At 41.2% G+C, this 14,100-nt stretch overlaps 1 protein-coding gene across 2 annotated transcripts in view; it reads left to right on the top strand.

The window, feature by feature from the left end:
- ANO6 (anoctamin 6) overlaps positions 1–14,100 on the top strand; it is a 150,751-nt gene that overhangs the window by 36,792 nt on the left and 99,859 nt on the right. Inside the window, exon 2 of one of the 2 annotated variants that reach the window (XM_049625336.1) lies at positions 10,296–10,358. The exons of the other annotated variant lie outside the window; for it this stretch is intronic. Coding sequence (XP_049481293.1) covers positions 10,296–10,358 — 63 coding nt within the window. The remainder of the gene's footprint in view (positions 1–10,295; positions 10,359–14,100) is intronic. 2 annotated transcript variants of the gene reach the window in all.

A 14,100-nucleotide genomic window follows, 5' to 3' on the forward strand; every position in this document is an offset into this window, starting at 1 on the left:
TTTTCCTCAGTGCGGTGTTTTTCTCCTGAATGAGGATTTTACCGGAATCTGGAAGCAAAAGTTGATTACATTATAGTCCGTACATTCAGGTTGCTTATAATTAGCAGGAGGAGAAAGGGATAAATACACGAAGGCAGTAAATATTGTAGGATCTCTGATACAAGTACCTGCACAGTTCAGTAGGGCAGAAAGAAGGGTGCAGGTAGTCCTTCTGGGGGCAGGTGAATTAGGGTGAAGAGTTCATGAATGTGTTCATTCAAGAGGTGATGCTTAAGTGGCTGAATAATGTTTCCTGGGCAGAACACATGGGGACAGGTGTTCTAGGCAGGGTGTGGGAGAATGATGACGAGTTGTGTTTGAGGTGGGTCACCATGGTGCTTGGCACCATAGAAGCTCAAAAATACTCAAACTGAACTGTATGCCCCCTCCTAGTATCCAGTGATTCGGAAGTTTGTGAATCCCCAGAAGTTGGATACCGTATTTTATGTTTATGTGCTTCTGGGAATTTTTCTGGAGAATTTCACCTGATTTTCCCAGACAGTTGCACGGCCAATGAAAGGTTTAAAAATGTTTGACAAATATTATAGCACAGGAAATAGGGGAAGTGAGGGGTGGAGGATAGAAAATGATGTGCAGATAAGCTGACTCATGCTGCAGCTGGTGGTCATGCTCCTGGCATCTACAGGGCAGTTACCTGCTGGAGCCACTGAGAGCCTGGTCATGCAGGCACTTCTTGTAATGGTCCCACACACTCTCTTCTCGCTCCTTTCACCAAGCAGGCTCATTCCTGTCTCTTCATTTGCTCCCACTGAGCCATTACAGTGTTCTCTCCCTGAGAGTCAAAGCAACTCTCCAGGGCAGGAAACATTATGGGGCTGAAAGACTGGGGAGAGAATGGAAGCACCATATGTTTTATTCTGAAAATAAAGTAAGGAGGTGAATATGTGAGAACAAGAAAGCAAATACAGTAACCAAAGCAATTTGGAGGAAATGGTATTAAATAGACTGCATTAAAAGACTGCAATGGCATTAACCCCCCCAGAGACACTGTGGGTCAGCTCATTCATTCCTCAGAGCTGGCCAGTAAAGAGATGTGTGAATTATCTAACTCTTAGAATCCTCTTGGAATCCTTAGCATCCAACTCTTAGCAGATCCAGGGTCCTCCTTCTCTACCCCTCTGTGCAGCTATAATAATACCCTCTATTATACCTTTGTTCTAGAACATATTGCACTGTGGTGGTGTAATTGTTGATACTCTTTTCTTGTATAAGGCATGACTGTCTTATGTTTGAATGCCCAGCATTTAGTGTTGGGCTCAGTTCATGTTTGTTAGAAGAATGAACTTGAGCTTTCTAGCCTGAAGGTAGTAGAGTTCATGGTTTAGCCTGCACACACCCATACACACAAACCCAAACAGCTGAAGATTTCCATTATCCTTTGCCTAAGGAGGCCCTCAAGTAAAAGCGCTAATCAAGGAAGGGAGCAGATCTTTTGCAAAGACAGGGGCTGTTCTTTTGAAGGGAGGTATTTGGCGCAGTATTGAGTCTGATGCAATATCAGATGCCGTCAGCTTGCTAACCAGTTTTGGTCAGCACAGGCAAAGCAAAGGACAAAGGTTACTGGAGCAGACACAGCGGGCACTGTTGGTCACACTTGGATCTGCCTCAGGAGCACCCACACACCCTCATCTGTGGCTCAAAGTCAAGTAACCTTCAGAAGCATAATGATTATGTAGTTGTATTTTTCAAAGCTCAGCACTCCAGGCATGAAGCAGGCGGCTGGTTGCCTTGCATGATGCTCAGCTCTGTTCAGAGGCATTCAGAGGATCCCCAGCTAACAGGGTGTGTGGGGAGCTTGCGGAGGGCTCGGGGGAGTCACAGATGTGTTTAAAGGAATGGAAGATTTAAAAATTAGAATGTCAAAGAAGGAACTGAAGGGGTGCTTCATGGTCTCAGGCGTATGAAGTACACAGAGAATAGTGATTAGTATTTTCCAATTACTGAGGAACAAAGAACAGGAAAATTGTTCTGAACTATATCATGAGGGCTTCTGAAATGATGGAGTGTATTTGAAGATTATTGAAAATATCTTGATATATCTCTATCATGTTACCTTTATTAGTTACAGATAGCTGGTCATTTTAGACATGCAATTCATTTACACTGTTGCTTTCCCAGATTAGACACTTGCTGTAAAGAAGGAAAGGAAAAGAAACTAGGGGTACTGCCTGAGCATCTCCTGACAACAGGCTCTGGGTTTTCCAACATCTCTGATTTACAGACATCATACCATTTTAACGCCTGAGGGGTAGGTATTACCATCCCCATTTATTTATGGGGAATCTGAAGCCAGGAGCATGCAAGGTGACAATCGGAGGTGCCAATCCTCAGTCTATGTTATATGGTACTTCAGTCCTAAGTCTGTGTGACTCCAAAGGCCTTGCTTCTAACTTGTCTGTGAGATACAATGAGTCTAGTTTTCCTGAGGCTGTCTGGATGCCTCATTCTCCATGAGGAGAGACCTGGCCTGTCCCAGGTCCTGAAAACCTTCGCCTCGGAGTATAACTGTGTGTTTGTTCCAGTTTGGCATTTACATGTCCAAAACAAGCGTCTATTGCCATTTCTCAGCCTAGGCAAAGGATACTTACGGAGTAGCAAATCTGTAGTGCATGTTTTCTGGCATAGCAAAAAGAAAAAGAAGAAAAATACATTTCAATCTAATAAATATCAAATTTTGCCTCCACTGGCATGCCTGTGGATGATCTCCACCGTGAAGGCAAGCAGAGGTGGTATGTGGTATGTAAGTACATCAAGGATCTTAGCAAGGTGAATGATTCCCATGTACGTTGAGTTTGCTGGTGAGCAAACCTTCCTATCCCTGACGCTTGCTGTCCATATCTTTTTCTGATTGTATGCATTATACATGGGCATTTGTGGATATTTTGGAAAACACGGAAAATTTTAAATAAAGCAAACATCCACCCCCCTAGTGCTACCACCCTAGGATAAACCAAACATGAGTACCTTAGTATGCTACTTTCTAGCCTTTTAGAAACACAGATGTAATTTCATGTCATTTAGACCTAGGGTACCCCACCTTTTCATTTAACTTGCCTCATAAGCATTCCCTAATTATTTTATTTTTCATCATGGTAAAATATACATAACGTGATATGGGCCATTTTATCCATCTTCGAATGTGTAATTCAGGAATATTAGATAGTCACTGTTCTGTGTAGCCATCGTTGCTGTGCATCTCCACAGCTTTTTTTTTTTATCCTTGGTATTCTCTATATTTAAAAATGCTTCACAAACCACACTTAAAACTGCATAATATCCAGCCATAGATAACTTACTTGAAAGCATTTACTACCAAACTTTCAACAGATGCTGATTTTTGTGCTCACTATGATGTAGACTTTATGGCTAAGGTAGTGAACCAAATGTGGTTTTTGCCTTCTTCTTGGACCTTAAGCCTGGTGAAGGAAGTAGCCAGAAGTGGGCAGTTGGAGTCCTGCAGAGGGTGAGCGTGGGGGCCGGGGTGCAAATGGGAAGAGAGCCCCTAACTTAGGTATAATTTACACAATCTTTCCTTGATTATTGTAGATCTAGTGTGTAGCAGATTTTTTTTTTTAGCTGTTATAAGTAATATTGTGAGATATTTGTAGGTGTAAATATTTGTTCACATTCAGATTATTTTATGAACGTTTCGAAAAGTGGAATTACTGAACTACTTACTGCAACAGCAAAGTAAGAGGTATTCTTTTGGAGCACTGGTTATTGTTAACCCAAACTTCACCATTCTAAAGGTTGGGAGCTGCCACCAAGCATTTCCCTTGCCTGTTCCATCTTGTGAGCTCTACTGACCTTTTTAAATAAATGTATGTCTGACTTGTAGGATTATGTGAAGAGTTGGGGCTGAGAACTGAGTGTATCCAACTGGGAAGAGCTAAGGAGGACAGGGGCAAAGGGAATATGGCTGAGATTGACATTTAGTGTCACAGATGACATTTGAACTGTCCAGCTGGTTGACTCCCATCAAAGGCCTTGGTCTGACTCCTGCTTTAGGGCTGTGCTCTATGTGTGTGCTGACAGAGTTTGGCTTCCTTCTGTGAAATTCAGACTTGCAGACTTGAAGCTCATTGTGAAGTAAAAAGCCTATTAAAAAACAAAGTATCTGTTTATCATCTAAACAGAAATTTTTGGTCTATTATCAGCTGGAAGAGACTTTTGGATAGTATATAATCTTCCCTGTTCAGACCATAGATGAAGCTTCTGAGGTTTTGAAAACTTAAGAAACGTTCTGAAGGAAACCAGTTGGGTAGATAGAGAAATCTCTCTTGAGTTCTCTTGTGGTTTACTCCATAACCTGCCCCATGTTTTCTTAGCCTCTGTTCTTGTCCTTGGAGCTCTTCTCTTCTTTCTTTTAAATTCCTGTTTGGCTTTCTGCCATTTTCTTCTAAGATGCTGTTCATCTTCAGTGTTGCATACATATATGTGTTGGTGGATGTCTATCAATAGTCATCGCGTTCTGCTGAAGTGTTTGCATGCCTTTTTCTGTGTTGGTCTTAGCCTACTAATTTGTTTGCCAACTGCCGTCTTCATCTTGGCCTAGGTGTTTATTGGAAAGTCCCTGTTGGCTCTGGCAAAAGTACCCAGTGATGTTTTATTTTGCTCCCTTTGTGTTAGCCCTTTTGAGGAATTTTGTAGGGTTTTGTTTTTTTATTAATGTTAAGTAGTACACCTTCCGGTGATGTAGTAAATATGGAAACCTGGTCTGGGGCCAAAGAGTAAATAGTTTTTAAATAGACCATTAATATTGAGAATTGAAATAGTACACAGATCTCTGATGTATTTATTTTATGATGACCGATAGATAACAATTAAGTTGGTAAAGCTTTACCACAAATACACATCGTTATATACATGTGCATATACTTTTTTATGTATAGTAAATCTTGTAAGGTCAAACTTACAAAAAAGTTAACATTGCTTTGTGTTTGACAAAGTGCCATTATCTTCAGTAGAGCTTCATATCTAATGACTCTAAATATAGGACCAGAGGCCGGCCCCCTGACAATAATTAGAAAAAAGAACTTGAAAAGCCAGAGCACCAAATTTGGGCTGAGGCTGTCAGCCCCAGTATGAAGTGATTATTATGTAGTTGGAAAATTCTGTAGCTTAGATCCTAAACAATTTCTGGTAATCCATAGCTCAAAATAATTCACAGAGTTATCAGGTTCTTTCATTTATGAGAGAAAGGAATGATTCCTCATTTATCTTAAGTCTTTTATGTTGGCAATTCCGTCCTTAATTAAAAAGGCATTGGCATTTTCATTATGAAAATGGTTTTCCTGGACTTATAGCTGAGTCCATTAATTTAGTGTTTCAAAACTGATTGGCATTAGCCTGTTAGTTACTTTTATATAAAAACAACTTAAAAATTCATTTTCGAGTGTCTTGATTTTAAAGACCATTCCAGACATCTGTTCCTCCTGGGTCTACTGGATCGATGTGTTAAGTTCTGGAGAACTAGGGAATAAATATAGCACACTCCACTTCCAAAAAAGATGACAGCCATTATCACTGTTTAAGGCACTTGAGGAAAGCCTAAGTAGACGCACCCTAGATGAATACCTTACACTTGTTCTCTCTCTCATTTTCTTCCATATCTTTCAGTGTAGAGAGATAAATGTAATAGCAATGATATTTCCTTAAATGCTTACTATCAAGCCATGTGTTATGTCCTGTTAGGATTCATAACAGTCCTATGAAGATAGGTAGTATGATGCCCATTTCACACATTGGGAGGCTGAGACTCCCCAAGAGGTCACCTGATTAACCCCCTGACACCTCTTGATTGATCGATCCTTGTCATTCCCCTACCACCTTGTTCCCTTCTGCACATCACTGCTGGTCCCATCTGTGTTCTTTATAACATTCTCCTCCAGACACACCTTCTAAGAGTCCACACTGCATAGGGATAAAGCCCAGATTTCAACATGTGTACAGGTTGACCCCGACTTCTTTAACTTTATGCCCCACAACCTCCTTACAAGAATCTGCACTAGATTCTTACAAAAAAGTGTACTTCCCCAGCTGTTTCTCCTGCAAATGGCTATTATTTGCCAGACACTCCGTTAGGATCGTAGGTAAAGTTCTTACCTTCAAAACTTTAGACTAGTAGCAAGATAGATGTGCACATACATCACTTCTCCTTAACTTTTATGTGTCTAATCCCAGATTGGCTTACAGCATTTGCCCTTGGTGAAAGTTTCCCGTACCATTCGAGGCAAAAGTTGATTCCACCTTTCTCTGAATGAAGCCTGAACTGACTGTACCAAATATTTATCTTCAAGTTTTAATCTTATTTTCATGTGCCTGGATCTTAGCCCACTTCTCGGTTATAGACTCTATAGGCAAAGTCTGTGATTTTAATATATCTTTGATTTTTAAATTCTATTTTTAAAGAAAAGGTTAATTTGTAAAAAATCTATAAAATGTCATAAAGAAATTTCAGCATTGGGCCACCATATTTTTTTTTTAATTTTTTTTTAAACGTTTATTTATTTTTGAGACAGAGACAGAGCATGAACGGGGGAGGGGCAGAGAGAGAGGGAGACACAGAATCAGAAGCAGGCTCCAGGCTCTGAGCCATCAGCCCAGAGCCCGACGCGGGGCTCGAACTCACAGACTGTGAGATCGTGACCTGAGCTGAAGTCGGACACTTAACCGACTGAGCCACCCAGGCGCCCCGGGCCACCATATTTTTAATATATTGCATGATGGTCTGAGACCACATGTGTTAAAGTATAAAAAATTAGGTTGGCACACAAAAGTGGCATGTCATTTGTTTTTCTGGATGTTTAAAAAAAAACCTCTGGCACCAAGGTTTTTTTTTTTTTAATTTTTTTTTAATTGAATTAATAATATTACTGTGATACCTTCCCCTTCACTAGTTATTAGCACAGGAAGAAAGCCTTTTGAACATGAACCAGGCCTTTAAAAGACGCTAATAAATATCTTGAGTGCTAGTCCTTCAAGTTATGGGACTTGTTAAAAATACCATAAATGGTAAGTGAATGAGCAAATGGAGTCCTGACTAGGGAGGTTGGAAACCTGTTCTATTCCTGACACAAGCCACTTAAAGGGGGGTGACTCTGATGTCAGAGGCACAGTGAACCCCGATGTCTTTGCGTGCCAAATGTGGCCCTGATTTCTTTGTCCACTATGATGCATGCCAAAGGATGCATCATAGCAGACATTGTGGGTTTTTGACACATTAAATACTTTTATGGGTGCCTCTCCCCATGTTGTGTTAGTTGAACTTCATTCATCTGTTGGTTTATAGATAAATTTATTTTCTCATAGTTCTGGAGGGTGGAAGTCCAAGGTCAAAGTGTTGGCACATTTGGTTTCTTCTGAGGCTTCTCTCCTTGGCTTGCAGCTGGCACCTTCTCGCTGTGTCCTCATACGGTCTTTTCTCTATGTGTGCATATCTTTGCGTGTGGGGTCTCTCTGTCTGGATCTTCTCTTTAAAGCCAGTCAGCTTGGATCAGGGATCACTCAAATGGCCTCATTTTAACTTCATCACCTCTTTAAGGTGCATACAGTTATATTCTGTGTATGGGGAGTTAAGGCTTCAGCATTTTGAGGATTTTGAGGAGACACAATTTAGCACATAACATCTATTTAAAATAACCTTCATTTATTTTATATAGAGACTAGTAAAAAGAAGAAACCAAAAATAGCCTTCTACCTAGCTAGTGCCTATTGTTAAAGAGGGAGGGTAAGAACATGAAAAGATAATTCAAACTGTATTCAAGGTTATAAAAGGAAATTGAATGAGGCAACCTCTTTAAATATATTTACACAAATGTTTACTATGCAGAGTCCAGGTACATTTTTTCTCTGATCTTAATGTATCACACAAAACACAGATCTCTCGGTATCTACACACCCTCTGTATGACTACATTGTATTCCATTGTATATGTCCTGTATTTTAATGTAACTAGTGACCATTCAATGGGCATTTAAGTTGTTTTTAGGTATCTTCCCCAATCCTTGCCTCCATTACAAATAATGGATTTGGATTCCTTTTAAATACACATTATGGAGAGAAGAGGGATGAGCTACCTAATAAAAACAACTGGCATTCGGTTTGGGTAAAGGCAAGCCTTTGTTTTTCACCTTCCTGTTTATTGGCCCTTCTTAGTTGCTGTGAAAGGTATTTCAGTCTTTCTTACCCTCCAGCCCCTGACCATATGCCACAACGTCCTTCCTGAATAATGTGGAAGGAGGGGCTTCCCCTGGCAGCATTAGGTCATATCACGCCGCTGCCCTTCCTCCTACGGAAGAAAGGTCTATCTGAATCATGAACAGGCAGAAACTATTTTTAGTTAAGTAGAACAGTTTTTCTTGTAAGAATTGCTGTTTCCGTGCCCACGATGGCACATGAATCCTTTCTGGCTGCTTCTACCCTTTGGAGAGGGGCCAGCTTTCTAATGGAATGTAAGCAGTCTTACTGCTAATCAAGATTTACAGCTGAGACTGAGATGCCTGGCCGCTCATTGGATTTGCAGACCCTCTAAGCTAGCAGCGGCGACTCTGAGAGGAAGTGCAGTGCAGAGGCCACCCGTCCTGTTCTCCAGGCCCTCCCTCCGTCCTCAGGCCCGGCCTCTCAGCCACGGGTATCATCTGGCATTATTTTGTAAGCTGTGCCACGGTGCAGATGTTCTTTGCTGAAGAATTACTTTCATTTCTGACTCATTTCAGGAAATGAGGCAGTCTATCAGAGGTGTTCTTCATTTTCAGACCCATGGAGAATTCATTTTCTCCTGGGATTTCTAACCACATGTGGGCAGTGCTTTATTTACCCAGATGTGAGAAATAACAATAATAATGAACAGCCCTCTTCCAAAGCAGGCCTTACTTCCCGGCAGAATCCAATGTGAAGACCCACAGGAGCTTATGCTCTTATTAATGTAAATATTTCTGAGGTTTTGGTTTTGTGTGATGCTTGTGGACATGCTGTGTGTATGGGCTTTGGTGCAAGAAAAATATAATTTAGCAACAGAGTTAAAAGGTAGTCTGGAGTGTTTCTAATTACTGTTTGTTTAGTTCACCATTGCCCTAATAAGTGGATTTAAGTAACCTTGGGGGTAGGGAATGTAATGTTCATATTCTAGTTAGCCATGCAAATCAAATTCTAACTCAGTATTGCAGAGAACACGCCATGGAGTCATTTTATATGTATTCCACTGAATTTTAAATTTAGAACTGAGAGCATTTTGGAATGGGCATTTTCTACCTGCCCTGCATCGGCATGAATTGTGTACATGTCCCAAATCAACTCTACTGTGTGCTACAACCTTATTAAAAATTTTTTCAATGTTTATTTATCTTTGAGAGAGAGAAAGAGAGAGAGAGAATGAATGAATGAATGAATGAGCAGGGGAGGAGCAGAGAGAGAGGGAAACATAGAATCTGAAGCAGGCTCCAGGCTCTGAGCTGTCAGCACAGAGCCCGACATGGGGCTCGAACCCACAAACTGTGAGATCATGACCTGAGCTGAAGTCAGATGCTTAACCAACTGAGCCATTGAGGCACCCCACTACAACGCCATTTAAAATCCATCAGTGGTCTTTGACATTCAGTTCTCTTTTTAATTTGAAATAAAAGAGAGGGAGAGACTTAAAAGTTTCTCTTTCCTTTTTTTCCCCATCCTTCAGTGGCTGTAATAGGAAATGTATTAAGGGGACGTAGAGCAGTGGTTCTCTCAACCTTGGCTGCACCTTGGAATCAGCCTGGGAACTTTAAAAACTACAGATGCCTGGGTCCCACCTGCAGAGATTCTGGGTTAACTGTTTGGCATGCAACCTACCTTGGGATTTTTCAAAAGCTCCCCAGTGGATGTTATTGTGCTCTAGATGCTGAGAACCACAGACATGAGAGACCTCTCATCCAGGGGTTCCCAGCTCTGGCTGCAGACTAACATCACCTGGAAAGCTATTGAAAGAAACACAGATGCCCCCCCAGTTGAAACGACATTTCTGGAGGAGGGAGCCCAGTATTGCTTGAAAGCCCCCAGATGATTCTGATGCACAGCAAGGGTTAAGGCAAGCTGACATAATCTAACTGTCGCATGTCACAGGTGAGAAAAACATGGTCATATCCCAGTTGTTTCAGGAGCAAGTTTGGGACTCAGGTCTGACCCTCCAACTGGTCTCTGCTGCTCGACACCACCCCCTGGTATTTGTCCGTTGTATTTATTGATGCTTCCTCATCCTTCAGGTGATGTTCCTGCCTCCAGGAGGCCTTTTCTGACTCCTCATACTCTCCACTCATCCAGTCGGGGTAAGATGCCCTTCTTTTATATTTGAACAGCGCCTCGAGCTCTCCTCTAAGACTGTCAACTCCGGGATGACAGGAGTCGTCCTTTCTGTAACATGGTGGCAAGGTGTAGGCTCCCAGATAATTTGTTGAGTCGAGGTTCCCTGATTCTTTATTTTTCAGTTAGTGCACATGGACTGCTAACGAGAATCCATTTCTATATGTTACCTTCTGAAAATAGCTTCTGAAAGCAAAAGTCATTTATTTTTCTAGGGCCCACTGTCCTGTGGGTCAAGATCTCATACACAAGGACTCCCCATCCCTACCTTCCAGAACAGAGGTTTTGGAGAAAAAAGAATTCACGGGGCTTTTGATAACAATGAAAATAAAATTTCAGTGACCTCACAAATTGTTACTTAAAACATCTGGGGACTTTTGGATAACGTACTTATGAGTGTGTATGGCATCAGTGGAAGGGAGTATGTGGCATTTATTTTAAGACAAAAAGTTGTATGAGGAAAATAATGCTATTTCATGGAAATATGTTTTAGGGATTAAATTATGTCCTTTATCATACTGCATATAAAACTCTGAGAAGCCACATTCTGTTAGCATAGCTGAATTAAATCCTTTAGCTTCTCTGGATTCATACATTAAATTCTTTTCAGTTGATTTAAAAAAAAAAACTGTCTTCTGTCATCCCACTTTACTTAAGGTCATGCTTGGTCAGTGTCTTATTTTTATTTGAAAAACATTTCCAGGTTTGCAGTATTTGTGTTTATTCTTGTAGCTGTACCAGAGATTTGTCTCAGAAAGCAGATTGCAACTAGTATCTCTTCAGTTGAAGAGGCCAGGAGGCTGCACACAGGAGTAACAGAGAATTTGAAGCTTATGTGGAGAATTTGAAACTTTTGGAGCCTAGACTATAAACTGGACTGAGTTATAGGGTAAATGTGAAAATGATGTTAAGACGTTGCAGCCAGGAGAGAATGATGGGAGTGTGTGGGCTCGTTCTGAAGTCTTAGACTTCTAGGCTACTGCTTTATCCACTCAGGTTATGATCTCATGGTTTTGTGGGTTCGAGCCCCATGTCAGGCTCCGTGCTGACAGTGCAGAGCCTGCATGGGATTCTCTGTCTCCCTTTCTACCCCACCCCCCTTCACAATGTCTCTCTCTCAAAATAAAAAAATAAAAAAAAAACTTAAGAAAAAGGAAAGTGGCAGTGTGGCCGCAGGTAAGTGAAGCCACCATATAGTCGGGAATCTTCCTTAAACAAATATTCTTAAAAATTTCAGGAAAAAGTTAAGTCATTTAGCTGGAGGGAAATGTAAAATGCTTTTATATTAAAATATTTTTGATTATACTGTGGAATATAAAGTGCTACATTTTGCATGACTTTTTTTTTAAAGGTGAAATATGAAATTTTAGAGAAGCACTTCTGTCATGTCTCTCCTTTGCTGTTATTTGGGTGGAAAATGAATAGACTGATAAAATTTTGCTAAGGAACCAGCCTCTATCATGCTAATTTCAGAGGCTCAGCAGTATACTGTGGAAGAGAAGGGGAATGGGGGAGAGGAGATTTATTAAACACATAAGACACAGTGTTCAGTGTTTCAACCATGTTGTGTCATCAAATCTTTAGGACTACCCTGCAAATTAGGACTTAATTCACACCAGCTTTTATGTGCGTGGACATATATATGCACCTGTCCACTACGGAGCAGAGTCAGAATTTAAATCCAGGTCTGTCTGATTCCAAGGTCCCTGTAATTTTCTTACTAACATGACCTCTTAGTCATGAGAGTGGAAAAGTCTCCAGAGGAGAGTATTTACTGGTAGAAGTGGGCTTTCAGCTTCCTTTACAGTTGTTATTGAACATTAATAGGTTAACATTTATAAGCTTCTGTGACATGGTTAAAAGCACTTCTTCATAATGTTCTATAAAGTTCTGACTTTAAAACGGCATGCCGTTGTTGCAGTGGTGTAGAGTTCAGGCGTATTCATTGCCATGATTTGAAGAGGGGAAAGGAATAGTCAGCAGTGACCATTTTTGGTCCAAACACAGGCAGAATTTTGTAAATTCATCTCTCAGATGTCACGCATTTGACTTGAGGGAGGCAGCAAAGCAAGATGGTTGATAGTTTGCACTTTGCCATGTGATTCCTGGGTTTGAGAGGCCTGGCCCTGTTGCCTACTAGCTGTGTGATCTTGGGCAAGTCACCTAACCCCTTGGTGCCTTAGTTTCTTCATCAAAAAGGCAGGGCTAATAATAACTTGATTAAACTTGCTGTTTTGAGAATTAAATAACATAAGGCATATAAAGAGCTTGGAACATTGTGTGAGAGAAAGTAAGTGCTCAGTAGATGTTTAGCTATTCTCAGTGGACAGAAGCTAGATGCTACATGACCCAGCAACCCCACTGCTAGGTATTGACTTGAGAAATGAAAACCCATGTCGACAAAAGACCCTCTAGTAAAAGTTTATAGAAGTTTTATTCATAATTAGCAAAACGTGGAAATAACTCAAATGTCCACCAGCTGGCAAATGGATAGGCTATGGTATATCCACACAATGGAATAGTGTTCAGTAGCAAAAAGGAACAGATTACTGATCCAGGCCAACAGCATGGATAAATCTCAAAAGTGTTCTGGTTAGTGAAAGAAGCCAGATAGAAGAGGCTGCGTATGATTTGATTCCGTGTATATGACATTCTGAAAAGACAAAACTGTAGGGAGACATCGGATGGTTGCTTGCCAAGGACCAGAAGCAAGCAGAGAAGATTGAGTGTGGAGGGGCAAGGGAAGGCTCTTTGGGGTGATGGAAATACTCTGTATCTTAATTGTCCTGGAGGTTACATGACTACACATTAGTCAAAACGCATCAGACTTAGGGTATATTTTTTCCCCGTGTATAATAAGTTAAACCTTAGTAAACCTGATTAATAATAATAATAAAAAAAAGTCAGGTGCTGCATCATATGACAAATAGTGGGAGAAAAGGGGTTTAGAAACAGTAATCGGAAGTGGCAGAAACTGAAGATATTTTGCAGTTTCAAGGACTATGGAAGATGGGTGGAATGATTTCATTAATTTTCCTCTCACAGGCTGTGAGTTAGAAAAATATAGAAACCTGTGGAATGGTTCTGTCCTACCCAAGCATACCTGATTCTCTTTGCTGTGCTCACTGGTCTGCTACCCCATTTCTTTTAAGCCTACCCACGAGAGCTGCTTGTATTTCTCAGGCCTGGGGATCTCCTGGGTTGCTTCCCAGGAGAATCCTGAAGGAGGGAGGGCTGGCTGTGTGATGAGGCATTCATGGAAACAGAGCGTTGGTGTTCTAGATGAACTGAAGGTTACTATTCCAGTTTATTAAGTAGTCTGAGTGCATTTATGGATAAGATATGTTATCACAGCCCATTGTTCATTCATCATGAGTCATGGAGGCCCTGGCCCTTGATCACGGAGCTCATACTTATCGTTAGCAGCACTGGGCACAGCTGACCACTCCCTCCTTCCTGAAATTCTTTCTGTGCATGGCTTCTGTGGTGCTGCTGCATTTTGATTCCGCTTGCAACCGCGCTTGTCTTTTCTGTCCCCTCTGCTGGATCCTTCTCTTCCTAGTCCTGGCCTCTAAACGTTGGAGTGGCAACAGCTTTGTGCTCTGGCCGCTTCCCATCTCAGCTCACTACTTAGGTGATAGTCATTTCCATCTATTTGGTGATGACTTCCATATCTGCCTCCCCGATCTCTGTCTCTCCCTGGCTTTT

This window comes from Panthera uncia, chromosome B4, assembly GCF_023721935.1.
Source record: "Panthera uncia isolate 11264 chromosome B4, Puncia_PCG_1.0, whole genome shotgun sequence".
NCBI lineage: Eukaryota > Metazoa > Chordata > Mammalia > Carnivora > Felidae > Panthera > Panthera uncia.